At 48.4% G+C, this 27,763-nt stretch overlaps 1 protein-coding gene across 2 annotated transcripts; it reads left to right on the forward strand.

Annotated features, from left to right (window-relative positions):
* Window positions 1-1,176: 1,176 nt before the first annotated feature.
* Window positions 1,177-26,538, forward strand: DHRS3 (dehydrogenase/reductase 3). 2 transcript variants are annotated; one of them, XM_081016257.1, is made up of 6 exons: window positions 1,177-2,674; window positions 19,460-19,603; window positions 20,617-20,736; window positions 22,634-22,872; window positions 23,872-23,997; window positions 25,356-26,538. In XM_081016257.1, the coding sequence occupies exons 1-6, from the start codon at window positions 2,480-2,482 to the stop codon at window positions 25,438-25,440; spliced, it is 909 nt and encodes a 302-aa protein (XP_080872383.1). In that variant the 5' UTR covers window positions 1,177-2,479; the 3' UTR covers window positions 25,441-26,538. The 2 variants fall into 2 exon arrangements, with proteins under 2 accessions (XP_080872383.1, XP_080872384.1); XM_081016258.1 differs by lacking the exon at window positions 1,177-2,674 and adding an exon at window positions 17,443-17,462.
* The last annotated feature ends 1,225 nt before the right edge of the window (window positions 26,539-27,763 follow it).

Raw genomic sequence — 27,763 nt, forward strand, 5'->3', positions numbered from 1 at the left:
ATTTGCAAATAAGAGAAACTGCAGTGCACACCACATGTGCATACCTCACAAGTTATTCTATGAGCTGAAGCAGAATGCTTCTTTAAAGTGAAATTTAAGGAGAGGGAAGGACTCTCTGGGTACCAGAGGCAACCTCTGAAGGTGCATCAGTGGGGCAGCATGTAGTAGTATTACTACTACTAATAAAAGTGGTACCTCGGGTTAAGTACTTAATTCGTTCCGGAGGTCTGTTCTTAACCTGAAACTGTTCTTAACCTGAAGCACCACTTTAGCTAATGGGGCCACCCACTGCCGCCACACCGCCGGAGCACAATTTCTGTTCTCATCCTGAAGCAAAGTTCTTAACCCGAGGTACTATTTCTGGGTTAGCAGAGTCTGTAACCTGAAGCGTCTGTAACCTGAGGTACCACTGTACTGCTACTTCAGTATCCACTGGGTGGAACCTTCCTCCCTAATACTCCTTTTCTGCCTGCAAGGACTTCTCTTTTTCCTTTTGCATGCAGACAGTCAGGCAAAATCCCATAGGTACATAAGAAGTGCCTTCTGGATCAAGCCAATGGTCCCTCTAGTCCAGCATCTTGTTCTTACAGTGGCTGACCAGATGCTCGTGAGAAGCCCACAGGCAGGATCTGAGCACACAAGCTATTCTCCCCTCCTGTAGTTTCCAACTACTGGCATTCAGAAGCCTCAGTGCCTCCAGCTACGGAGGCAGAGGATAGCCATCAATCCTCTTTCCCTGCCATCCAGGTTGTTGGCCATTGCTGCTTCCTGCAGGAGCGGGTTCCATAGTTTAACTAGGCATAGTGCAAAGAAATCCTTTCTTTCCTTTCCTCGGCGTGGAGGCGTCTGGAACAGGAGCAGGAGGCGCCAGCTTGGGCAACTGGGCCATTGTCACCCTGGAACAAAAAGGAATTTTCCAACCCGGACTTTGAAACATATGCTGCACACAACCCGGACTTTGAAACTTACGTTGCACCCCACCCCGTCCCTCAATAGCCCAGTCTCAGCACTCAGTTTAGGAAACACGTGCTCGTGTGTGTTATCAGCAGTGTATGTATGTTAAGGGAGGAGGAGAAAAGAAGAGGGAGCTTCGGCTGGCTGTTGCCGCTGCCTCTCAGTTACAAAGTACTTGAATTACAGCTTGCGCAGGCCCAACGTGGCATCCAGCAAGTCCCGGCTTGCAGGCTTGGAAAGGAGGAGGATGCAGGCGAGAGCCTGGCTCGCGCTTTAAAGTTGCGTGCCTGTTTGTGCTTGTGTGTGTGCGTGTATGCGCGACGCTGCTTGGGGGAGGGGAGCGAGCCCAGCTAGCCACTAGCAAGGAGATCTTCTCTGTCTCCCTCTCCCCCCACCCCCACCTCCAACAATACTTTAACTGTCAATCAGGCTTAATAGGGTATAAAACCTGCTCCCAGGGCAAGGGAGCCGCGCCGGGAAGATAAGAAAGTGTCCCAGGAGGAGCAGCCAGAGGTCGCCGAGAGGGAGGCGGGCAGGCGGGCAGGCAGGCAGGCAGGCAGCGCGAGTCGGACTCCTTCCCTGCCTCGGATCGGCGGCTCCGGAGCAAACAAGAAGCGGCCAAGGCTCTCCGCCACTTCTTTTCGCGTCTGCGTAAGAAAAAGCAGAGGAGGAGGCGGAGGCGGGCAAAGGCGGCGGGGAGTTTTCTTTACGCGGCGTATGTATAGAAGGGGGAGGGACCCCGGCGCGCTGCCCTGAACCTCCCCCCCCCCGTCCCTGTTTTTTTTTTTTAAGCCAACTCCTTCCAAAAGTCTCTTTTTTTCCAACCCCTTCCCCGAGAAGCAATTTCCTGAACTCCCCAGAATAGACATGAGCTGTCTGGAAAAGCGCTGCCGGCTCCCTATGCAGACGCCGCCGCCTCGGAGAGCTTCTGGGGGGCTTTCCAGCCCTGCTTAGACGGCAGGACGCTCTCCAAAGGAAACAAGGAGTTTTCTTTCGCGAAAGCGGAGAAACAGGCTCGATCCTCTTCGGGACCCCGATCGCCCAGCAACTCTGGAAAGTTCTCCCGAGCTGTTTGTTTTGAGATCTCCCGCTCCTCAGCGCGGCTGCTCTTGCTTGGCACTTTGGGAGAGCCCCAGCGCAAGATCTGTATATCTATATTTATACATCTATATGTGTACTCGGAAGTAAGCTCCGTTTTTAAGCGGGCTGGCGCCAGGGTAAAGCGTACCTAGGACGGCGGCTTTCCATTGGATTCTCTACCCACCTGCGAGGAAGTCCGACCGAGGAAGCCAGAAACTCGTGCAACGCCAGAGCGGACTTTTGCGCGCAAGCTCGCGCAACCCATCTTGTCGCTCCCCCCCCCCCTTTTTTTGTTTTTTTTTTTGTTTGGCGGGGTGGAGGTACGTTTGCCTAGGATCCGACACACACTTTTGGACGCCGTGCTCCCCCTTCCCCACCCCTCCTCCTCGACGGACTCCTCAAAATTCCCTCCCTCTTCGTGCGTAACCCCCCCAACCCAAAGAGGATGGTTTGGAGACGCCTGGGCGCTCTGCTGCTCTTCCCGGTGCGGATGCTTTGCTTGGTAGCCAAGGCGGCGGCGTCCACGGTGCTCCCCAGCAAACTCCGCGACTTGGCCGGGGACAGCGTGCTCATCACCGGAGGAGGGCGAGGCATCGGGCGCTACTTGGCCAAGGAGTTCGCCAGACGCGGCGCCCGCAAGGTGAGAGGCTGGGAATAATGGGTGGCAATGATTTGAAGGCTGGGTGCGTGCGCCTGCTGGGGAGCGCTGGGGGGGGGGGTCCAACCTGAAGCTGCCTTCCAGGTACCCCTTCCAACTTCTCCGCTTGCATCTGTGAAGCATAGCAGCCAACTCCTAGAGGCCGAGGAGACTTTGCCCGCCACCCACCCTACAATAAAATATTTGAGGGTGCCTGCCCCCCCTAAAATTGATGGGCATTGCCATTCAAATGGTGTGCGTGTATCGTGCCTTGTGATTGATTACACGGTGTGCGTCTTACCTGGACCCCCAAAATATTTTATTCAAGTTGGCATCCTTGCGGTAAAGGGACCCTGCAATTTAAGGGTTAGCCTGCAGGCCAACTGAATTCTACTCAAGAGTAGATTCGTGGAAATGGGTGAGCCTGTTAGTTGTGCCCATTAGCCTGAATGGGTCTGCTGTTGGTTTATTGCATTGATACCCGACCTTTTCTCTCTCTAAACAAGCTACTTGAGGGGGCCTACATGGTTCTCCCTTTCTTCATTTAATACACAACATCAACCCTGTGAGGTTGATTAGGTGGAGAGACAGTGACTGGTTCCAAGTCAGTGTCATGGCCAAGTAGGGATTTGAACCGTGCTCTTCCAAGCTCCTAGTCTGACACTCTAACCAGCAGGCTACCACTGGCTCTCATTGACTAGCCTTGGCTGCAACCCTAAAACTGGGAGCAGGGCAGGGGAAGCACACCTGGAGCTGCCTCTCCCACCACCTCCCAACTTCTCTACTTGCATTGGTGTGGCAGAGATTGTGCAATGAAGACAGGGCAGCCTAATGGTCAAGGCTGCATTCCTAATCCCACTTAACCTGGGGTTCTGAGGGGAGTAGGAGGAGCCTCCGCTTGAAGCTACTTTCCAATCCCCCCCCCCCGCCTCCAATTTATCTGGCTGCATGAATAGAGCAACTGTGCAAGTGACAGATTGTGCAATTAAGGTGGAGTTGCCCGGCGGCTCATGCAGCAATTCTCAACCCACTTAACCCGGAGAGCAAGCCCCACTGAATAAATGGGACTTGCTTCTGAGAAGCCATGTTTAGGATGCAGCCTAAATTGCGGGCAGTGCCCTGCAATGAGGGAGATGCCACAGATCTCTGATCAGTTGGCTTCCACACCCAAAACTCAGGTGGGCTGGCTTGCCACATTTTATTTATTCATTAACTTAATTTCTACCCCACTCCCCATTTTATTCCACAACATCCCTGTGATTATAGGGTGAGAGACAGTCTTGGAAGGTCACCCGAGGGAGCTTTATGGCTAAATGGGGATTTGAACCCTGGTCTCTCAAGTCCTAAGTCGGACCCTCTAACCACTACACCTGAAGCAAGTAAAGTAGCCAACTATGCCATCTAAAGGAATGTGTCTGTGCATACAGGTTTAAAACCACTTTACAGCACCACTGGCTATGAATTGGGTAGCTCCCAGTTCAGATCTCAACTCTGCCTTAATTTGATCCTAGAGACTTAATTTAATTTGATCCTTGAGAGTTGGAAAGGACCCGAAGCATCATCTAGTCCAACCTGCTGCAATTTCCCTAAATGGTCTTCATCAAGCCACTCTTTTTGCCCACCCTTCAACTACAATATGAGGAATATTAATCTAGATTACAGGGTTATTGTATGGATTATGGTTTCCAGATAATGCATGAAGGATAATATCCCGAGTCAGGCCATTGGTTCATCTAGCTCAGCCTACACTGACTGGCAGTGGCTGTCCGGGGTTTCAGGCAGGAGTCTCTCCCCACTCTGCTGGGAATCAAACCGGGGACCTTCTGTGGTAGATGCTTTACCACTGCAGCTCTCAGGGGTTGCCAAACTGTTTGGGCACACGGGTGCATTTGCAAACTCTTGTGGGCACCATGTGCCTTATGTGATCATCCACACATGCACACACTGTGTTTATGAGCCATGTGTCATGCAGAGGTTAAGGCTGTGGTCCTAAGCAGCTCCTGGAAGAGCTGTGTAGCTCAGTGGCTGAGCATCTGCCTTGCAAGCAGAAGGTCCCAGGTTCAGTTCCTGGCATCTCCAGGTAGTAGTAGGAAAAGACCCTTTTCTGAAACCATGCGTAGCCTCTGCAAGTCAATGTAGATGATAATAAGCCAGATGGATCAATGGCCTGTGTTTGTATAAGGCAGCTTCCTATTTAAACCAAACTCTCTTTTTTCAAAACCATGAGGACTAGAACCCTGCTTTATTTTTTTAAGGGAAGGACCAAAGCTCAATGGTAGAGCACACCCTTCTGGTGCAAAAGATCCCCCGTTCAATCCCAGGCATCTTTAAGTAGGGCTGAGAGCCTGGAAGAGCCGTTGCCAGTCAGTGCAGACAATACTGAGCTAGATGGACCCAGTAGTCTGACTTGGTAGAAGGCAGTTTCCTATGTAACTCAATATGACTTTCTTCTGTATAGCCACGCATAGGATTGCATGGCTTATAGCACACATGTGCCGTTGGTGCTCTGTCAAGGTGATTTAAGCTTTCTTTCTGCCTGGCAGTTTTCACACTGCATGTGCAGCCTGGGTAAGGGATTTGCCTCCCCCCCCCCCCCCAGCCCACACACTACTAGCAATATTTCTTGCAGATGATAAGGGAGCAGTCACGCCCAGGGAGGGGTAGACCTCCCACATCCAGCTCTCATTGAGCTGAATGACACCCCACGGCCCAGTGGAATGCAGCCAGACCATTACGGCTGTCTGGTTTGTTTGCTAAATGGAGAGGGGCTCTAGGGCGTCAGGAATATGTGCAAATCTTTATTTCCATGGGTGGCAGATGGCAGATCTGGAGCTACCGGTAAATGTCTGGGTAGTTCATAGCAGAGCAGCAAAGATTTATGACTCTCGACTGCTGGACATTGTTAGCAACCTTTGGGTAAACAGGAATGAATTTTACATGGGAGGGGTACATGCAAAACTAGTTCCTGGGCTTACATTTACTCACAGTAGACCCACTGAAATTAAATGACGTGATTAAGTAAGGTCCATAGAATTCAACTTACTTGAATACCACCCTCTAATCCTAAATCTATGGCTTCAGACACACCATGCATTTCAAGCACAAGACTCCCCTCCTCCCAAGAGTCCTGGGACCTGCAGTTTACCCTTCGCAGAGCTACAATTCCCAGCACCCTTGTCAAACTGCAGTTCCCAAGATTCTTTGGAGGAAGTCATGTGTTTTGAAATGTGCTTTAAATATTTGCAGATCTGGTCGTTTTGTACCTGACCCTTGTGTGGGTGGATTTGGGGGTTGGGAGGGGGCCAACAGCCTGAAGTCTTCCCTCCCTTGATTATGCAACCACTCCATAATCTGGAGCATGTGGCAGCAGGTTGTGGCTTCCGGGAGGTGAAGGGAGTGTAGTTTGCACATGCCCAGAGAGGCAGTCTGCCCTTTGATGTGGCTCGACTGAATGCAGTGGGTTTCGGAACAAAGGCAAATTTGGGACTGGCCTGTCTTGGGGTTCTGACATAAGAAGAACTCTGTGGAAAGTCTGTTTTGTCCATTTGTACACAGTGTGGAAAGAGAGGCTTCTTGGAAGCTCAGAATCTAGGGGCAAAGGCAATAACTGCACCACCACAACTTGACCACTGAACCTCAGCCTCCACAGAACCTCTGGGATAGCTCAGTCCTTAGAGCATGAGACTCTTAACCTCAGAGTCATGGGTTTGAGCCCCACATTGGACAAAGGATTCAGAATTGGACCAGATGACCCTCGGGGTCCCTTCCAACTCTACAATTCTGATTCTATGAAAATGAATTTGCTGAATCCTCTAAGCCAGTAGTCATTGCCACATCTTGTAGCTAAGTGGTGGTGACAGGTAAATTTAAACTCTGGTCTCAGAGGGGCTGGGCAGTGTATCTTCAAATGGTAAGACTATGTATTGATTCACTTCCAGATGTGGAAAGCCAGCTCCCTAGGGAGTGGGACTCTGAGCTTCTACCCCAGAGTCCTGCTCCAATGGCACCCCTGCCTGCATGTTAACTACAAATTATAAGAAGAGCTGGATGGTCAGTTCCTTAGTTAGCTTGATGGGGATATTGGATAATGCAGTCTTTCCATAAGCTACATAGAACTGACGGAGTCTCATTACTGCTTACTGGGCTGGTTGCATGCCAGGGGAACATTAGACATGGCTTGTTTGTTGCAGTCCATACCACTAGGGGGAGCTTCTCAAAAAAATTGCATTATAAGGACCCTTCCTGATTGGTGTTTCGCTGCGGGTGTACAGTGGTACATCAGGTTAAGTACTTAATTCGTTCTGGAGGTCCGTTCTTAACCTGAAACTGTTCTTAACCTGAAGCACCACTTTAGCTAATGGGGCCTCCCACTGCTGCCCCGCCGCCGCCGCACGATTTCTGTTACCATCCTAAAGCAAGCTTCTTAACCTGAAGCACTATTTCTGGGTTAGCGGACTCTGTAACCCGTAGCATCTGTAACCTGAAGCGTATGTAACCCGAGGTACCACTGTATCCTGCAACATGTGCTTGATTCATTGATAATGCATTAGCGGTGGGTTTGTCCTGCTTTCGTTTGTGCTTCCTCGATGCTGCCACAAAAGTGCTGTTTGGAGGTGCTACAGCACAACAAAAGTGAGACAAATGGCAACAGCAGCCCCCAAACATTTGTAGTATGAAAAGTTATGGGATTTCAGCAGGAAGTTACGAGGTATGCACCGATTGGAAATGAAGCAGTGTGACCCATCTAAAACTTCTGTCTGCATAAACAGCATTGAAAGTGGGATCAAGTATGACCCCCTCCCCCAATTGTATCATGAGCACCAATCATCATATATTTTCAATAAAAAGGACATCTGGGGATGCCCTAAGTAAGCCTTAGGATTCATTCAACCCAGTATTGTCTGCTCTGGACAGCCAAGTCCGTTGACGCAGGCGTCAAATCTGGGATTTCTGACATGCAAAGCCAGCTACACTTGACTGTGCAAATGAGAGGCAGCGTTTCAAAAACTGAACATGAGGCCAAAGCAACCGAACTGGGGAATCTGGTTGGGCGACACCAGAAGAAAGGGGACGACTCTGTTGGTTTTGATTGGCGGCAGGGATTTCAGGGGGTGGGGCCCTGTGCTGGCATGTGCGCACACGTTGTGGTGGGGAAAACCCCTTCGTGCTTCCAAACGGCAGAGATGCCAATCTTGTTCCAGCTTGCACGGAAATAGGGAGTGCGTTCACGAGCTGTGCAGCTGACTGACAGTTTGCATTTGTGATTTACAGGCTGAGTACACTCTTTGCTGTTTATTTATCATCGGTATTTTTATACCGTGCACATATGGGCGTTTGTACATACCAGGGGCTGCCACCCTTGCTTGGTTTGTTCACCCAACCAGTCCCCTTGCCAAAACAACCCCCTTCCCTTAGAACTCGTCAGAAGCCTTTTATGATTATCCCCCCACTTCTCACCCTTCCTCCGCCCCACCACCACCAATGTTGGAGGTGCAAAAGAGAAAGGCAGGGTGGGTTGCAAAAGTCTTGTATCTTCTTCTGTTGGGATGAAGAGTTGGTCCAGCAGTAGGAGGAAGGAGACCAGAAGAAGCCAGCCAGCCAATCTGGGAATCGGCAACTGCTGCAGCAGTAGATTACCAGGGTGACTGGCTACCACTTCTGGCAGCCTTCCTTATTCCCACACAGACTGACCCTTCATCCTAATTGGGTGGGTGGCGGGTGGCAGAGGAAACAGTGGCTCTCCAAGCTGCCCAGGGAGGAGAAAGGTAACCAGTAGCACAATGCTGGCCACTGGAACCCAGTGGCAGGGCTCCCAGGGCTGGCAGACTGATGATTCAGCGGAGACCAAACCCATGGGACTCACTAATGTGTGTTAGTGATTGCAGCAGAGAAACAGGGGAGCAGTCGATTCTGGATTAACGGATTTGGCACAACGAAAGGTGCACTCCGGATCACTGGAACAAGGCAGGCTAGCAATAGCCAAGCTTCCCCTTCTTCTGGCTATAGGACTCTGCTTTAGCTGGCTGGAGAGACAGGGGTTATCGCAGGAAGTAAAGCAAGTATGTAGCTATGCTGGAAAGGTTGGAGAGTGAGGGAAAAAGCAAGCAGGCTGTTTTGCAGTAGGAAGAAGCACAGATCCTGACAGAGGACAGCTTGGGCCTCTGAGAGAAAAGGGTAGCCAGAGAGAATATTTTGCCACACTTCGTATTTTTGTGTGTGTGTGCTTCCTTGAATGACCTGGATACTAGGACTGGGGAATATCTGGTTTTCAACCTCGTGCTATATCACCAGCTAAAAATCGTGATATACTGATATATCACAATGTCTGAAATAAGGATGGAGCTATGTAGAGGAATTGGCTAGCTTCAGGGTTTTCCCAGCATTGTGATTTTTGCCTAGCACAAACCCATCATGATTTGTGATATATTGCCAGGTCAGAAATTATAAGACCAATATCACAATATGGACTTCAAACCAGTTTTTAGACGATATATGGATATATCACCCAGCCCTACTGGATACGAAGTGGATCAGTCCCTTGAGTAGTTCACAGAGCTGTGTGTACATTGGGGTTGGGAACCTCAGCTGTGGCCCTCTAGGCCTCTCTATCTGGCCCCATGGAATCTCCCCAGGTCGCTCCCAGCAGTCCTGCTTTGCACCTTATTTGAGTGTTTTTGCCTGGCTGGAATGTGTCCTTGAATTACAATTGTGCTTGTCCGGATCAGGGATAGAGCATAAAACTTGCTTACTAAGCAAAAGTAAATTTGCATCTGCTGCTCCGCCCACTTTTGTCTCTGGCCCCGCCCACCAGCAATGTCACACAACCCTTGGAAGGTTGGCCAGCAGGAAATGCAGCCGTCTGACTGAGAAAGATTCTCCAGCCCTAGCGTAGGTTATTTCCAAGTGGTCTGTGGAGACGAGAAGTCTGGCTATCACTGCTCCAAGGTGTTCAGGTGCAGCGCTCTTGCTGAGAGCTCTGAGCATCGCTGTCAAGAGGTTCTCAGCACCGGTTGCGTTCAGCTCCTTCTTGAGCACCTCCATAAGCTTCTTGGCACCCACTGGGCTCCTGAGCCTTCCTCTGCCTGTTTCGCCATGTCCTCACATGATCTTCCAAGAGCATGCTTCTCTGTCCAAGCCCTGCTTCTCAAAGCGAATTTCACTGCCCTTGCGGCTCTTGTTGAGTCCCTGCCACCTGTTTCATGTGGTTTCCGTATGGAGTTTCTCTTCCACGACGATTATGTAACTCTGGTGATTTTGCTCAACTGCTTCTTGTGGGCAGCTGCGCCTCCTGTTGATTAAGCTTAAGCCAATCTTCAAGCGTCGATCTGGAGGGAGGCCAAGAAGTCTTAGCCTAACAAGAAGAGGAAGAGAGAGGAAGAGGGCAGAGAGAGAAGGGTGGGAAGCCGACTTACAGCAGCGTGGGCCATCCAGTTACTTTCCATTGGGACGGAGACACTGAGGTGGTGGCCCTTCGCAGTGAAATCTTTCTTTTTTCAGACAAATTTTTATTGATTTTCACAGATTTTACAAATTTGCTTACATTTTAATATATGTTTCTCTTAGAATTTTGACTCCCCACCCTTACTTCCTTGCTGTTTTTATTCCCACCTTATATCTACTGTTTTATATGACATACTTTTCTCTAATACAATTATCCTCTATTTCACTTATCGTTGTTCTTGTCCCGCTGCGCATAATTCGAACCTTGTCCGTGTTTTCATTCGACTATAAGAGTTCTTCAACTGGTCCGGAAAGGGCTCTCTACTCTTCCATAAACAGTTTGTCTCTTTTACCTCTTATTTTTGCTGTCAAATTTTGCCATTTCCACATAGTCCATTCACTTTTGAAGCCATTTCTCCTTAGCTAGTACTTCTCCTTCTCTCCATTTCTGCGTGTACAGGATTCACAACAAAATCTTTCGCATGGACAGAATCCAGCTATGTTTCGCTGACAGGAGAACCTTTGAAATTAATGGACCCAAATGAGTCAGGACCCTTAATTTCATTGGGTCTACTCATGAGTAGGGCTAACATTGGCAATAACACTCTTGTCGCTTTCGGTTTCTCGTTTTTCCCCCCAATTTTCAGTTCTCCATATTTCTGCAGGGATTTTGTGATTCTGTTTATTTTATATTAAAAAAGCCACAATGAAAATTCATCAGCATATAAATGCAAATTTCTCTTAATGTATCCTGCACTGCCTTTTGCAAGCAGTGTCCCCAAGAGGATGCAGTTGGTGTGTTATTTTCATGAATGTGTGCAGAAAAATGCAGGATGGGCCTGGGCAGTCCAGAAGCCAGCAGCTGATGATACTGAGGCCAGCTAAGAAAGATCAGACTCACAGAGTTTGACCTTTGTCCCAGCAGGGATTAAATTGATTCTAATTAATAGGCTTCACAATGGAGGGCTACCTTTAGTGGAGTTTAAAGGGCTTGGGTCATTGGTCGGTTGTTGTTGCTGTTGTTGCTTTTTCCAGTCTGCCATAAATTACATCTCTAATTAACTTGGGGTCCTCTTTGTAGCTGTCCTCCCCCCCCCTGCCCTCTAGCTTCTTAAATGCATCCCACTGCACTCCCAGCAATGCCAATATAGCTACCGTATTTTTCGCTCTATAACACGCACCCGACCATAACACGCACATAGTTTTTAGAGGAGGAAAACAAAAAAAATATTCTAAACGAAACAGCGGATGTATGATTTTTGTGGTTCATGCTGTGGCCACAGACATGTGATCTGATGGTGAGTTTGGGGTAGCCCAATGCAAAAATCCTGAGGATCCATGTGGATCCATGCTTTGTAACCACGTTTTTGCACCACTGCGGCCCCAGGCAACAGTGGGTGCATGATTTTTTTGGTGCAAGCTGTAGCCATGCTATGTGATCTGACATGCTATGTGATCTGACATGCTATGTGATCAGCGGCTCTTCTCCCGCTTTGCTGTTTCAAAGCAAGCCACGGAGAAGGGAAGGAAGGGGAACCATGGATCCTCTGCTCACAACTGCAGTAGATCCCCCCGCCATCCGTAGGCATTCGCTCCATAACACGCATAGACATTTCCCCTTACTTTCTAGGAGGAAAAAAGTGAGTGTCATGGTGCAAAAAATACGGTATATTTGCAACCTGGGGGTGAACACACGCAGAAATAATTTTGTTTAGATTTTTTTTAAGAAAAGAAAACACAGCCAGGGAATTAGGGCTTTTTGTGGTTGTCTTCTGCAACATGTCATCGATGCTGTAATAAGGCCTTAGCTGTGGACCATCCACTGGTCATTCCTCATTATTAGGTGTTCTCTGATGCTTCCACAATATTATGGTATTGTTGCCATCTGGAGGGATTTTATGGGGCTGCATTCACACCACAATTTATTCTGTCTCCCCAGCATTTCCTTGCCTGTTAATATTTCACAGAATCATAGAGCTCAAAGGGACCCCCCAGGGACTTCTCTTTCAACCCCTTGCAATGCAGGAACCACAGCTAAAGAATCTGTGGTAGATGGCTGTCCAATTTCTCTTTAAAAAACCTCCGCCGGAGGTGAGTCCACCACCTTCTAGACTGGAATTGCTTGTGTGGAAGGCAAATCCTCGTGAGATGTGGTTCTCCGCTGTCCAACGCTATTCGTCCGACTTATCCAAAATAATGTTTTGACATCTGAAAGTTGGGTTTGCAGAGAGGAGAGGACATTTGCATAAGTAAGGGGAAGCCTGGCAATCAAAGGATCCTTGGTGTGTGTGTGTGTGTGTGTGTGTGTGTAAGCACATCCGGATTGCTTGAGAGAATTGGCACCCGCTACCTCCTTTGTGGCTCAGGGTTCATCGGCTGGTCAGGCAGTTCCCCCCTCCCAACCTATGACATCATGACAATTTTGTTTATCCCTCACACAGAACAAGCAGTGTGAAGGGAGAAATGGCTTCCGACTACTTGTCTCCCAAATCTTTCTTCTTTCTTTCTTTCTTTCTTTCTTTCTTTCTTTCTTTGCTTCAATTCAGCAGCTGCAAGACACTTGAATCAGGAACCCTGCAGCCCAGCAATTTTTGCTCTCATCGACAAGCAAGCATGACAACAATAATTTCTTCCTCTTTCCTTTGAACTCTTTGCAAGCTGGTTGCACCGCCAGAGACCATTCCAGACTGGGGACGGTGGTGTTTTTTATTTTATTTTAAGCAAGTATATTCAGCAGCATGTCATGGACACAAGAATGGTATGCTAGTGGCAAACTTAACACTGAGCTGTCCAAATACCATAACAGCTTTGTTAGTTGTGCTCTGATGCTTGTAAGAGGTGACCCGTTAGAAGTTTATAAGGTTAGGCATGGCATAGAGAACACACAAAGCTTTATTGCGGTCCACAGACCCAAAATACATAGTACAACAATAGTATATAGCAACAGTCATTAAGGTGTAAGATCAGCCTTGCTAGTCAACAGAGAAGCTTAAGCCTATACATACTGATTTCTGATTTTTACTGCCTCTGAGAGGAGTTTTGCTACATCCAGTGTAATAGTATCACACTTACCCTCAAAAAGAACCTTGACATGAAATGAGTTGGCCATTCCAGGTTGTTCTGACAGTACAGTGGTACCTCGGGTTACATACGCTTCAGGTTACAGACGCTTCAGGTTACAGACTCCACTAACTCAGAAATAGTACCTCGGGTTAAGAACTTTGCTTCAGGATGAGAACAGAAATTGCGTGGCAGCAGCGGGAGGCCCCATTAGCTAAGGTGGTGTTTCAGGTTAAGAACAGTTTCAGGTTAAGAACGGACCTCCGGAACGAATTAAGTTCTTGACCTGAGGTACCACTGTATTGGATTGCTTACCATGAAGTTGTTACAGTAAGGGCCACACATTTTTAACAATTTAAAAAATAGGTGCCAGTTCTACATACCCTTGAGTATGCCGCCCCCCCCCCCCCGGGGCGGGGGAAGCACTGGGTCTCGTAGGTTTAACAGTTTAGCATGCAGAATTTGCTTTGCTCTCTTGCCGCCACCCTGTTTCATCCCAGGGATTAGGAATCCAATGGAAGGAACTCCCCTATCCTTCTCAAAATATGTCACTGTATCTTTCCATTCTCTGCCGACACCTCTCGCTGTTTGCTTTCCATTATCTTTAATGCTCAAAGATTTGCCTCTGGCCCAACGGTGTTTACCATAGTTTCTCAGAGGTGTCATTAAGAGGCCTCTTAATGTCAGACTCCAAGCATCAAAAGGGTTTCTCTCCCAGCCTTGGACAATGGTCAACCTTTCACATATCTCCCTTGCACAAAAGCTTGCCAAATCTCTTTTTTATATATACATGCCAGTATGACATTACTTGGATTATCTTTTTTTAAAAAAAAGTAAGAGCTATTCCAGGAAGGGATGATAGTGCTTTATATATGGAGTCTGAGCACTGGTCCATCTAGCTTAGCATGGTCTGTGGTCCTCCAGATCTTGATGGACTATAGGTAAAGGTAAAGGGACCCCTGACCATTAGGTCCAGTCGTGGCCGACTCTGGGGTTGTGACGCTCATCTCGCTTTATTGGCCGAGGGAGCCGGTGTACAGCTTCTGGGTCATGTGGCCAGCATGACTAAGCCGCTTCTGGTGAACCAGAGCAGCACACAGAAACGCCGTTTACCTTCCCGCCGGAGCGGTGCCTATTTATCTACTTGCACTTTGACGGGCTTTAGAACTGTTAGGTTGGCAGGAGAAGGGACCGAGCAACGGGAGCTCACCCCGTCACGGGGATTCGAACTGCCGACCTTCTGATCGGCAAGTCCTAGGCTCTGTGGTTTAACCCACAGCGCCACCCGCATCTATAGCTCCCATCAACCCTGTCTTCATGGAGGCTAAGGCTATTTGTGGCTGCTGGCCGTGATGGCTATACTCTGCCTCCATGAGCAGAGGCAGTGGTGCTGCTTCTGCATCCCAGTTGCTGGAAACCACAGGAGGGGAGAGTGGTCTTGTGGATGGGTCCTGCTTGCGGGTTTTCCACAGGCATCTGCTCAGCCACTGTGAGAACAGGATACTGGACTAGGTGGGCCCAGCAGGACAATTGTGATGACCTTATCTTCAAGGGCAGCCCAATGTAGAGCACACTTTAGCAGTCCAGTCTGGTGTCTCTGAAAAAACTTACACTTCACTTGGGAAGACAGGCGAACTAATGCCAGTGTACTGGAAGAAGCAAAGATCATCAGTGTTGAAGCAATGATTTTTCAACATCAACTTCGTTGGACTGGTCATGTTGTTTGGATGCCTAACTATCGTCTTCCAAAGCAACCAGTCTATTCCAAACTTAAAAATGGAAAGTGTAATGCTGGTGGTCAACAAAAGAGGTTTAAAGACTTTCTCAAGGCAAATCTAAAATAATGTAGTATAAACACCAACAACTGGGAAACACTGGCCTGCGAGCACTCCAACTGGAGAACAGCCTTTACCAAACCTTCACCGTGATCAACTCCTGCCCGGAAACCTCTGTCCCCACTGTGGAAGGACGTGTGGGTCTAGAATTGGCCTCCACAGTCACTCACTGTTAAAACTGTGTTTATGGAAGATGATCTTAATAGGCTACGAGTGATCGCCAGAGGAGAAGAAAGAAGAAGTCCAGTCTGGAAGCCATCAGAGCATGGAATGCAATGTGCATGCACATTGATCACAAGCCATTTTTAATATTTATAGTTCTGCTACAATCAGGTCCCATTCAATGGCTTCCCATGGAGGCATCTGCTTGGCCACTGTGAGAACAGAGTGGCAGACTAGATGGGCCATTGGCCTAATCCTGCAGGCCACTTAAATTCTTATGTTCACTGGCCATTCCGGCTGTGGCCGAGAGGACAACATATATAAGTTTTAATAACATTCACACGTCTCTCGGCAACTTTCCCCACCAGGACGAAGCAAAGTCGTGGTTACCAGTATTACATTTAAGCAAACCCCTAGCTGCAGACAGCTGAAAAGAAGGGACAAAATTTGACCTCACCCAGTCCCTTTCTTCCATGACTGAACACAAACTTTGCTCTCTTTCAGCTACTGTTTGCACTTGCTCAAGCTGTTACCCTTTTGTCAACAGGTACCTTTGTGTGGCCCCGGCTGACAGATCCTTCCAGGCTTCGCGAGTTATGAAGTGCCCATTAAGGGCAGGCAGATCTGGTAGCATTGCTTTCTCTCTGCTTCTCATTTTTCCAGTTTTAAATTCAGGTCACCGCATCTCTGGAGCAAATTCACATTTTTGTAATATTAAAAAACAAACAGACCCACATCCTCGTTAAAATTCACCAGCGTTTTAAGTGCACGGTTCTCCTAACAGACACAATTTTTAATGCAGGTCTGGCACTTCCCCCTACTATAAAATATTTTTGTATGTTATTTTCACTAATATATGCATTTTGGGCTTGAAGCACCAACAAGAGTACCTTGAACTGGGTCCAGAAGTGAACTGGCAACCAATGCAGCTGTTTTAAAATGGGGTTTATATGGGGCACAGGATGCTAACTGTTGAGCAAAATGAAAAAAAATCTGGGGGAATGGAATGGAGTATCTTGGAAGGGGAAATGGCTGACTGGCTGGCACCTTACATAGGAAGCATACTGGGCACCGCAACTAGGTCAGCTGGTAGAGCATGAGACTCTTAATCTCAAGGTCATGTGTTTGAGCCCCATGTTGGGCAAAATATTCCTGCATTGCAGGGGGTTGGACTAGATGACCCTTGGGGTACCTTCCAACTCTGGAATTCTATAAGTCTATGCAACATTTATTGCAGGGCCGACTTTTGTTGGTATTTATTCCTCCTGGGCATCCTTTCTTTCGTCTGCTTGTCTCCAACAAAACCTTTCCCCCCTGTTTATCTATTGTCTGTACTCCTTGCATTTTTTTCTTTGCACCTTTTTCTTTTAGAAGACCCTCCCCCACACCCAAATTTACGTTACGTTTTTTAAAATTTAATTTTTTATTGAATTTTACAAAAAAAGAAAAAGAAAGAGAAGCAAAGAATAATACATAACACTGTAAACACATTTATACAGTGGTACCAGAGGTTACAGACGCTTCAGGTTACAGATTCCACTAACCCAGAAATAGTACCTCAGGTTAAGAACTTTGTTTCAGGGTAAGAACAGAAATCATGTGGCGGAGGTGGCGCAGCAGCAGTGGGAAGCCCCATTAGCTAAAGTGGTGCTTCAGGTTAAGAACAGTTTCAGGTTAAGAACAGACCTCCAGAACGTATTAAGTTCTTAACCCGAGGCACCACTGTATACATATTTTCCAAAATGCAGACTGGAAAAAAAAAAGACAAAAGTTGTTGTTTGCCGCCTTCGGCATCTTTACAATAAGGCAGGATGCCATTTTTTCAACAAAACACACAACCATGTGCCACGATGTTTGCGCATTGCTCCTCCTCTGCTGACGCCAACCACAGAAGGCAAATGGGGTTGGTGGCAGAGCGCCACCCTGCACGATGATGTCATGCCACCCGTTGCGTTGGCATGGGAAGGGAAAAGAATGGCATCGGTGCGGAGCCCCTCTCGGTCTGCTATTTGGGGGGGAGAGGCAGTTAACGACCCGGAGCTAATTAAGGCGCAACAGCAGAGTCCTTCCACCATCCAACGCTGGCATCCTAGGTGGGCAGGAGGCCTCTTGCTGCTGACCCCAGCCCCTGGCAGCCCACCTTCTCCTGGGATGGCACAAGGAAGCATTCCACCTGGCTGCCAAGGATTGAGGTCACCTAGAGTAGCAACAGGGCAGGAAGCTTCTGCACAGCGCCAGCCTTCCACAGCAGGGATTAACCGCCTCGCTGAGCTGCTGCCCTCGACAATTTTCTGGTCAGTAACTTTCTGAAAAGGAGAGCGTGTCTCTTGCAGGAGGGAGGGAGGCCAGCAGCTGAGGAGGGGTAAGGTTGGGGCGGGGGGAGAGAGAAGAGGACTGGATGGGTTCCAGGATGGGAAGCTATCACATCCGAAAACTACAGCCCTAGACAGAGGTCGGGTTTTCCAACGCTTCTTCCTGCCCACCCAACACAAATACAGAAACTCCAGCGCTTATTTAGGGATGGGGCTGGGATGTGTCTATTCCACTGTTATTAAAGGTGTGGGAGATATCGTGGCAGGGAATGGTTGTCTACTGTAGCAAGGCTTTGGCTGATTTATTTATTTATTTATTTTTATAATCCACACTTTCATTAAAAAATGTAGCAGGGTGGAGTAAACAGAGGAATCAAATCAGCAGATGATCCGTAAAAGCAGCAATTAAAAGGACAAAATAATGATGGTGCAAATGGCTGCCTAAACAATGCAGATTTCAGAAGACATATAAAAGAAGGCAGGTACAATTCCTGCTAAACTTCCACTGGCAGGTAGGGCAGGGCCTGCCACACTGATCTTTAGTAATGGCCAAACGAATCAGAGGATCTCAGTGGCTGAGGTGGAGCATAAGGAATTGGGCAGTCCTTGTTGTTGTTGTTGTTAATTATTATTATTTATATGCTGCCCATCTGACTAGGTTACCTCAGCCACTCTGGCCAGCTTCCAACAAATATAAAAGCATAATGAAACATTAAAAACTTCCCTAAACAGGGCTGCCTTCAGATGTCTTCTAAAAGGCAGATAGTTGTTTATTTCCTTGACATCTGATGGGAGGGCGTTCCACAGGGTGGGCGCCCTAACCGAGAAGGCCCTCTGCTTGGTTCCCTGTGACTTCTTGCAGGGAGGGAACTGCCAGAAGGCCCTCAGAGCTAGACTTCAGTGTCCGGGCTGAACGATGGGGGTGGAGACACTCCTTCAGGTATACTGGGCCGAGGCTATTTAGGGCTTTAAAGGTCAGCACCAACACTTTGAATTGTGCTCGGAAACGTACCAGGAGCTAGTGAAGATCCTTTAGGACTGGTGTTATATGGTCTCGGTGGCCACACCCAGTCACCAGTCTAGTTGCCGCATTCTGGATTAGTTGTCGTTTCCGAGTCACCTTCAAAGGTAGCCCCACGTAGAGCACGTTGCAGTAGTCCAAGCGGGAGATAACCAGCACATGCATGTACTAAATCGCCTTGGTCCAGTATACCTGAAGGAGCGTCTCCACCCCCATCGTTCTACCCAGACACTGAGGTCCAGTGCCGAGGGCCTTCTGGTGGTTCCCTCACTGTGAGAAGTCAAGTTACAGGGAACCAAGCAGAGGGCCTTCTCGGTAGTGGCACCTGCCCTGTGGAACACCCTCCCACCAGATGTCAACTACCAGACTTTTGGAAGACATCTGAAGGCAGCCATGTTTAGGGAAGCTTTTAATGTTTGATGCATTATGGTATTTTAATCTTTTGTTGGAAGCCGCCCAGAGTGACTGGGGAAGCCCAGCCAGATGGGAGGGTATAAATAATAAATTATTATTATTATTATTATTATTATTATTACTTTAGCCCAAGTTATGTGGATTAACACAACTATCTTGAATCTCCCCTAGTAGCAAATCAGATCAGAAACCAGTGAAACTCAGCATCTGAGTAACATGATGGCTGTGGTTAGAAACTTGGGCAGTCCCACATGAAGCATGGTGCAGTAATCAAGCCCTAAGGTTACAATTCGCACTGGTAGGGAAGGCGGGGAGATGGACAATAGGTGGAACCAGAGCCAATGATGGGTGCAGCTACCCCCTGGCTGGTTGTGAGTGAGAAGGCAAGCAGAAAAACAAAAGGCACTGGGCTGGCAGGGTGAACACTGGGGTTAGTGGGGGCAAAGCTCCATTCATCCTTGAGGACGAAGCTGCAGTGGTGAAGCATTCTCAAAGCAACTGGATGTGATTGGGCAACGATTCTTAAAGAGCCATTTTCTTGCAGATTATCCTGTGGGGTCGGACAGAGAAGTGCCTAAAAGAAACCACGGAGGAGATCCGAGCGATGGGAACAGAGTGCCATTACTTCATCTGTGACGTGGGCAACCGCGAAGAGGTTTACCGACAGGCCAAAGCCGTCCGTGAAAAGGTACGTTTGGTGAAGAAACTGAGGGGGCTGCTCATCAAATTCGCAAATGACACCAAACTGGGAGGGATAGTGAATATCGCAGGAGATAGGATTCAAGGTGAGCCCACAGTGTGATGGAGCAGCAAAAAAAAGCTAATCTAGGCTGCATCAACCAAAATATATTGCTCAGAAGTCATAGTACCGCTCTATTCTGCATTCGGCAGACCACACCCTTAGTACTGTGTCCAGTTCTAGGCACCAGTTAAAGAAGGATATTGGCAGGCTGGGGGGTGCTGAGGAGGGCAGCCAAGATGATAAAGGGTCTGGAAATCAAGCCTTATGCGGAACGGTTGAGGGAGTTGGGAGTGTTTAGCCTAGAGAAGAGAAGATTGAGAGGGGATAGGAGAGCCACCTTCAACTTTCTAAAGGGCTGTCACATGGAAGATGGAGAAAGCTTGTTTCCGCTCCTCCAAAGGGTGGGACTTTTCTGACATGAAGAGCTGTTTGTCAGTGGGATGAAATCGCTCAGAAACCGTACTCAACCCTGCTTCACTTTGCAAATATGCCGGTAGTAAACAATGCAGACTGGAATCTTGCTTTCTTTTTAAGGGCAGTTCCATAAGTTCAGTGGCAGAGCATCACCTTTGCTTGCAGTGGGTCCCAGGCATTTCTGGATTGGGCTGAGAAAGGCCTGAAACCCAGGGGAACCACAGTCTGTCAGTGTAGACAATACTGAGCACTAATATAACATGAGGCAGCTTCATGTGGAGCATCTGTAGCCGAAGAGCACAGGTATTGGATGCTGAAGGTCCTAGGTTCAATCCCCGGTGTGTCCAGGTAGGGTTGGGAGAGAGTCCTGTCTGAAACCCTGGAGAGCTGCTGACAATACTAAGCTAGATGGAATCTGTATGAGGCCGCATAATATGTTTACTGTTGGGAAACAAAAGACTGAGCTCTATGTACCTTTGGTCAGATCTTGCAGGGCTCACCCACTGACTGGGGGCTTCTCCTTTCTCCCCCCCCCCCCTCTTCAGGTCGGGGATATCACCATCCTAGTGAACAACGCAGCCGTTGTTCACGGCAAGAGCTTGATGGAGAGCGACGATGACGCACTGCTGAAATCACAGCACATCAACACGCTGGGACAGTTCTGGGTACGCAGCCATCCTTTCTCCCACATTCTCAGGCTTGGAAGTGACAGCAGGGAATTGCAGCCAGCGAAATCTTGGCTGCTCCCAGGGATGGCTCAGCCGAATTTGGGAAGATCAGCCCGGCGTGCAAACCTGCCAGAAAAAACAGTGGGGTGGGGGGAGGTGTGTGCAGGGGGAAAGATTCCAGCTACCTACTGAAATTAATACTAAGCACCGTTGGGTGATGCTTTAGGCATGTGGTGCTCTTTTAGACATCCCTGAATTAGTCTCTACTGCTGGGTAGGTTTTCCTTTTCCTGCCCCTGATCTAACCTGGGGTGATTAATTAATTAATTTTTTTTTACCAATTGTCAATTAGATTGGGCATTGGGGAGCTCCTTATCTCTCTCTACCCAATGCATTTCTGCCTGTGGTCAATTGCCTCCCACCTGATATCTCAGCTCCATCCTACTTGAGGAATTGTGACTTGCAAAGGAGAAGCGGATCTCTTGCAAAGAAGAAGGTGATGGGCTCTGTGGCCCTCCTGGACTCCAACTGCTATCATGCCTCAGCCAGAAATGGCCAATTGTCACGGATGATGGGAGTTGGAGTCCCGCAGTTCCTGGAGGGTCACAGCTTTCCCATCAGTCAGGGTTGGAGTCAGGAGCAAGTTGGCAGTAAATCACACGGCGTCAGTGAAGTTCTCTTTATTCAAGGAAACCAGGGTGACTCCAGAGGCCAGGCCTAATGAGCACAACAGTTCATCCTGGTAAATCTTGCCCCTATGAGGCAGTTGTTGGGAATGAAGGTCCCCGCCTTCCCACAGTTCCCTAAGTCCTCTCCTCACCCAGGTCCTTCCCAAGCAATCTGAGTCATTGCCACTGTGCCTGACTTTGCTCCACACTCTTCATATCTCTTCTGGTTCTGGGAGACCAGGGAGGAAGGGGAGTTGGTGTAGCATAAGGGGAGACTCCATGGCTTCTTCAGCAGCCTGCCTGATCTCTGCCTCTTGGGCCTCCTCTTCTCTAGCCTCTGCTTCTGGACTGCTCTCTGCCACAGGCTCTTCCTGCTCACCAAACCCTATGACCTCTTCAGCTTCCAACCCTCCTCCCTCTTCTCCCTCTAGCCCCTTATCATCATCCCACCTCCAATCCCTGGGCCCTGAGCCTTCTTTCCTTGGGGGTTCCCCAGCTGGTGCCTCCCACCACATCTCTGACACCATCCCTGCCATGACTGCCAGCTTACAGTAACACAGATGTGGGCTTTTCCAACTGGTGGCACCACTGTTGTGCAGTGCCTCCCCTCTGAAATATAGGAGTCCTCCCCACTGGTTCTCGCTTTCCACAAGCTCTTGAACACACACTTGGTTAAAGACCAGCATCCCCTTTGAACTTCCTGATCTAATTGCCCCGGTGGCTCTTTTCATTCTTCTTCTTTTCAACGGGTCTTATCCCGTTGCATATTGTAGTTGCGGAAGATTTCGTGGAATGGTTTTTATTGTGCGCTTCAGTTAGGCACGGGTATTTTATGATTTATTTTATACTTGTAACCCACTAAGAAGCCATTTCGGTGTGCAGGTAGTACATAAATCAAGTACAGTGGACGCTCGGGTTGCGAATGTGATCCGTGCAGGAGGCACGTTCTCAACCCGTAGTGTTTGCAACTCGTGACCTGCGCGTCTGTGCATGCACGGGTTGCAAATCGGTGCTTCTGCATATGCGCAAAGCGCGATGTAGTGCTTCTGGGCAAGCAAAAACGCCGAAACCTAGAAGTAACCCGTTCTGGTATTTCCAGGTTCAGCACGGTGCGCAACCCAAAATCGCTCAACCTGAAGCATCTGTTATCCGAGGTATGACTGTAATTAACAGCAGTTATCGATGATCATGATATGTGAACCAAGGTTATTCTCTCTCTGCCCACAGACCACAAAGGCCTTCTTGCCGCGGATGCTGGAACTGCAGAAAGGGCACATTGTTTGCCTCAATTCTATCCTGGCCTTGTCTGCCATCCCTGGGGCTATTGACTATTGCACTTCCAAAGCCTCCTCTTTTGCCTTCATGGAGAGCTTGACGCTGGGTCTCTTGGACTGTCCTGGAGTAAACGCAACCACTGTCCTGCCATTCCACACCAGCACAGAGATGTTTCAAGGGATGCGGATCAGGTCAGTGCAGACAGCCACAAAAACAGGTCTGGTTGGTGATGCGTGAGGTAGATCCTGCATTTATGAAGGAGCAGGGGTGGGAAATCCTGGGGCAGCCCAGCAACATTCAATTTACAGCTGAAGGATATCATGTAAGTGGCTTGGATAAAGCAATATACAGTACAGTGCTACCTTGGTTCTCAAACTTGATCCATTCCGGAAGTCCATTCCAAAACCAAAGCGTTCCAAAACTAAGGCGTGCTTTCCCATAGAAAGTAATGCAAAATGGATTAATCTGTTCCAGACTTTTAAAAACAACCCCAAAAACAGCAATTTAACATCAATTTTACCATCTAACAAGACCATTGATCCATGAAATGAAAGCAGTAATAATCAATGAACTGTACTATAAAATAAATAAGACAGTATTGTAGATGATAAAAATTAAAATTATTTCTTTTTCTTACCTGCGCTGATGATAGTCATTGTTTGGATGTTTTATCCATTTCTGCTGTCACACAACCAATCAACCAGTAGCTGAACAGGGTTCCACACAGTCACAAAAACGAATTAACTGAAAAAGCCTCAAAAACAAAAATTCAAAATAAATAGTAAAAACAAAAGTGCCAAACTTATTCTGTTCTGGAAGTCCGTTTGACTTCCGAAATGTTCAAAAACCAAGGCGCAGCTTCTGAGTGGTGCAGGTGCCCCGGAAACAATAGCCAACAACCGCATCGGATGTTCGGCTTCTGAAAAACATTTGAAAACTGGAACACTTACTTCTGGGTTTTTAGCATTTGAGAATCAAAGCGTTTGAGTACCAAGGCATTTGAGAACCAAGGTACCACTGTAGACATTTTTAAAATATCAATACAGTTTTTAAAAACAAGGAGACGGAACATTTTTTCAGCACCACCCTCTGTCCTCCAAAGCGTTTGCAGCCTGAGGCAGCTGCCTCATTCTGCCTAACGGTAGAGCCGGCCGCGAGGTGAACAAACAGGGCTGTGTTTTCTTTTCCAGATTCCCCAACCTCTTCCCTCCACTAAAGCCAGAGACGGTGGCTCGGAGGACAGTAGAAGCTGTTCAGCAGAACCAAGCTTTCCTCCTGCTGCCATGGACAATGCACATCCTGATCATCTTGAAAAGGTGCGGCCTGCTGCTCCACACCCATTTTTATTTTATTTGTTCGGTGATGCAAGGAGGTCAAGTTGGTATGTGCTGCTCTCCGACTCCTCCCCATTTTTATCAACAAGCCTCTGAAATGGTGGCTTGGTCCAAGGTTACCATGTGAGCTTTATGGCCAAGTGAGGGATTTGAACCTTGGTCTCCTGAGCCTATTCTGGCTGTCCCAACAGCTGAACCACACTAGCTCTCCAAATCTAGTCCTGGCAAGATGGAGCATGAATGTGGGGAGATTGAGGGGCTGCAGGTACCTACCCTGCCCTCATCATCTCCTACCTCCACCCTCAACCTTCATGTGTTGTGAAGGAAGGTCTGAAGGGGGAATCTTGGAGAGTTTGATTGGCGCTGGAAATCCTCCACACAAATGGTAAGCCCAGTTCTGCAAGCCATGCAGCTATTCCCCCTTTGGACCGTCCCACGCCATGCATGAACATCTGAGACTGCAACTGGCAGGGATGGAGGGCAGCGCCTCTTGCTGCCTCTCCTTGTGTGCATCTTTGATGATGAGAAGAGGCCTGATGGAGTAGGGAAGGGAAAACCAAGGCCCAGCGGCTCTCTCGGTTCCACAAAGAGCTTGTGCCAAAATGTCAGCACAGTGAGTTGCAGAGCAACTTGAACTGTGAGATGAACACCCTGAGATGGTGAGATTGTCCCAGAAGTGGGAACCCATCACCAAAAATTGCACGTATTTCCATAAATGTGAAGGGGTGTGTGTGTGTGTGTGTGTGTGTGTGTGTAGGGCCCTGTACATTAATGCAAGGCCCTTTAATTTGGCCCAGAGGTGTATGGGCAACAACTGAACATAAGAACATAAGGAGAGGTTTACTGGATCAGGCCAGTGGCTGATCTAGTCATAGAATCATAGAAGGGACCACAAGAATCACCTGGTCTGACTCCCCACAGTACAGGAATATTTTGCCCAACCTGGGTCTTGAACTCACAACCCTGAGATTAAGAGTTTCATGCTCTATCAACTGAGCTATCCCTCAGTCCAGCATCCTCTTCTCACAGTGGCTAACCTGTGGGAAATCAGGAAGCAGGATTTGAGCGGAAGAGCCCTTCCCCTTTCCTGCAGTTTCCAGGAACTGGTATTCAGAAGCATCACTGCCTCCAACTGTGGAGGAACAGCAGAACCATCATGGCTAGAAGCCACTGACAGCTCTCTCCTCCGTGAATTTCTTTTCGCATTATTTGCAAAGCGTAAAATAAAAACAAATCACCCAGTCCCTTCAGCATCCAGTGCACCTGTCCACTCTGCCTGTCCTCTGCTATGCCTCTGGTGGACTGGCTGACCCACCCTCTCTTGCCTTCCTCTCTTGCAGCATCCTCCCACAAGCGGCGCTCGAAGAAATCCACAAGTTCTCCGGGAGCTACACCTGCATGAACACTTTCAAAGGGCGCACGTAGGCTCTGCTTCTCGCTCACACACCAAGCAGGCCGAGAGCCCGACGAGGGCAATCGGCGGGGCCTCCCGAGGCCACGCGCTTGCTCTCCCTTGCCACGGTGACAGCGTCGAAAGCCATAGCGGAAAGGGGTGGAAGAAGAACTCACAGGGGCAAGGAAGGGGGACGAGCAATGGCAGCCATTTGCAACGTAGATTTTCAGAGGAGTTTCAAAGCCTAGCGGTTTGCCGAACCTCCCGTGCCACGTACTTTCCACTTTGGCCTGCTAATCAGGAATTGCAAATTAATTTAGAGGGGTTTCCTCCCCAATTTGTGTGTGTGTGTGTTGGGGAAGGGGTGTTCTCATTTTGTAAAGCTTGTAAGATTTTACTACCCTTGGGTGAGTGCTGAGACTAGTGGTTATGAAGAAGTAACAGAAAAATGGATACCACTTTTTTTTTTTAAGCCAAGGAAGCAGCAAGGACCTCTGGCTCCCACATGCCAGGAAAAGAGTACGGAATGTTCCTTAGCGAGGGGCAGCTGGCAGGAGTCTTTGGCAATGGACAGAGGGAAACAGAATCAAATGCTTCTATTGGGTTATCCATAGATTGCAGGAAAAGGTGCATATTGTGTCTGCAATGCTTGGGCCAAGGAAACCATCACAACAGCCTCATCGGATCACACCAAAACCCAGAATTCTGTTTCCAGCAGCAGACAACCTGAACTCCCTGGGTTGGTTTCATTCCATTTGTCTGGAGTAGATCTACTGCCTCTGAACAGGACGTCGTCCTTCTTAGCTATGGTGGTTTATCGCCATTGATAGATTCGATCTTAATATGCACAGGCTACGTGCAAGGGTTCTGCTTTTCTTTCTTTCTTTTGCAAGGAAGGAGCAAATTAAGGCGAGTCATGCAAGGGTATCTCAGCATTTTTCAAGATAGGTAGTTGGTGCATCCTCTTTCTATGGTGGCCGAAAGCCTTGGGGGAAGGATCCAATTCGCACAAACAGACTTCCCAAATGAGTCCAGCTCTTTGCTCCTAAAAATACACCTCCAAATGGAACACAAAACCAGTCACTCATGCATATACACACATATATAAATAAAGGGTTTGCTAAGCTGCAGTCGTGGTCTTTGTGTGGACTTGGCATGTTCTATGGCTGCCCATAAAAATAAAAAAAATAGCTCCAGATATAATGTGTGAATGGGATGAGGAGTCCAGTGAGAGAAGCCATTTTGTTTTTGACAGTGTATCAGCAAGCAAGATCGGCAACCAATTGTTCAGGGTATCAACCACTCGGTCATGCCCTCTTGTGGGTTACTCCAATCCATTCTGTGTTTTTCCCCCTTGCCTGCCCCTCTTTAGTTGGTAAGCATTCTGAGTCTGTCTTCACTAGGCTTGAGATGCATCAATTGTTCAAGAGATGTAAAGTCTTGCAACCTCGTGAATGGAGTCGAGTCTCCTTCTTGAAGGGTCCTGGTGGCTCTTTCTATCTAAGGACTGCATTCCCTTCTGGGCATCCTTCCTGGGAGGAGTCAAGTGTCAGTGGTGGGTGGGACCAGATAGAAAGATGGGTGGTGACATATGTGCAAATTCTGCCTCTGTACACACCCAGTTTCTGACTTCCAGCTAGTCAAACAAGGAGCTTTATATGAGTTGAAGAACACATTCCAGTGAGGAGAAAATACTCAAGGAGGATGCAAAGGTGCACTGGTAAGGGGAATGGCCCAGGGAGAGTCCTAAAGGCCCTGGGCCTAGGGCTCCTGGTTCCTGCCATACACCAGAGTAGGCCTAGGGACCAAGTGCAACCCCCAGGACTCTGTACGTGACCCTTGGAACTCCATGAGACACATGCCCTCACTGGACTTGCTTTGCACCCTTCTTGAGTGTTTTCACCTGGCTGGATTGTTGTTGGTATCTGTCTGGCTCTGGAGACACTGGAATGCACCTCCGGAGAAGTCAAACTGCTGCCTTAGCAGCACCAAAGTGTCATCCACTGGGCAGTGTGTTTGGAGGTCCTGGACTTCCCAGAAGACAAGACCTGTCCCCTCTTGGCCTCACTGATGTGGTCCAAAAGAAAGCAGAGCAATACACTTGGCACCAGCTTGGCTGCAGGAGTTGCCAGAAGGAGGCTTACAAGGCGACATCCAACCATCTTAGGGACTCCACTCTGGATTTCTGTAGGGTTTATTCCTTAGCCTCTCCTGAAGATTTAGGTTTAGGGTCAGAGTTTTCCTTCTCCTAGATGGGCTACCTTCCCGGGTTGACAAGTCCCACCTGCCCCTCACTTCCCTCCAGGGCACTTAGAGAAACCACCTTCTTGACCATTGGACCCACTGTTGGTCTCG

Source organism: Podarcis pityusensis, assembly GCF_964106645.2.
Source record: "Podarcis pityusensis genome assembly, chromosome: 8".
NCBI classification, from domain to species: Eukaryota; Metazoa; Chordata; class Lepidosauria; order Squamata; family Lacertidae; genus Podarcis; species Podarcis pityusensis.

What these genes read in the sequence shown, in the direction of transcription:
- DHRS3 (XM_081016257.1), top strand. Translation starts at nt 2,480, where the DNA reads ATGGTTTGGAGACGCCTGGGCGCTCTGCTGCTCTTCCCGGTGCGGATG. An exon ending in TTTCAAGGGATGCGGATCAG is followed by an intron (nt 22,873 to 23,871) that starts GTCAGTGCAGAC and finishes TTTCTTTTCCAG; the next exon opens with ATTCCCCAACCTCTTCCCTC. An exon ending in ATCCTGATCATCTTGAAAAG is followed by an intron (nt 23,998 to 25,355) that starts GTGCGGCCTGCT and finishes CCTCTCTTGCAG; the next exon opens with CATCCTCCCACAAGCGGCGC.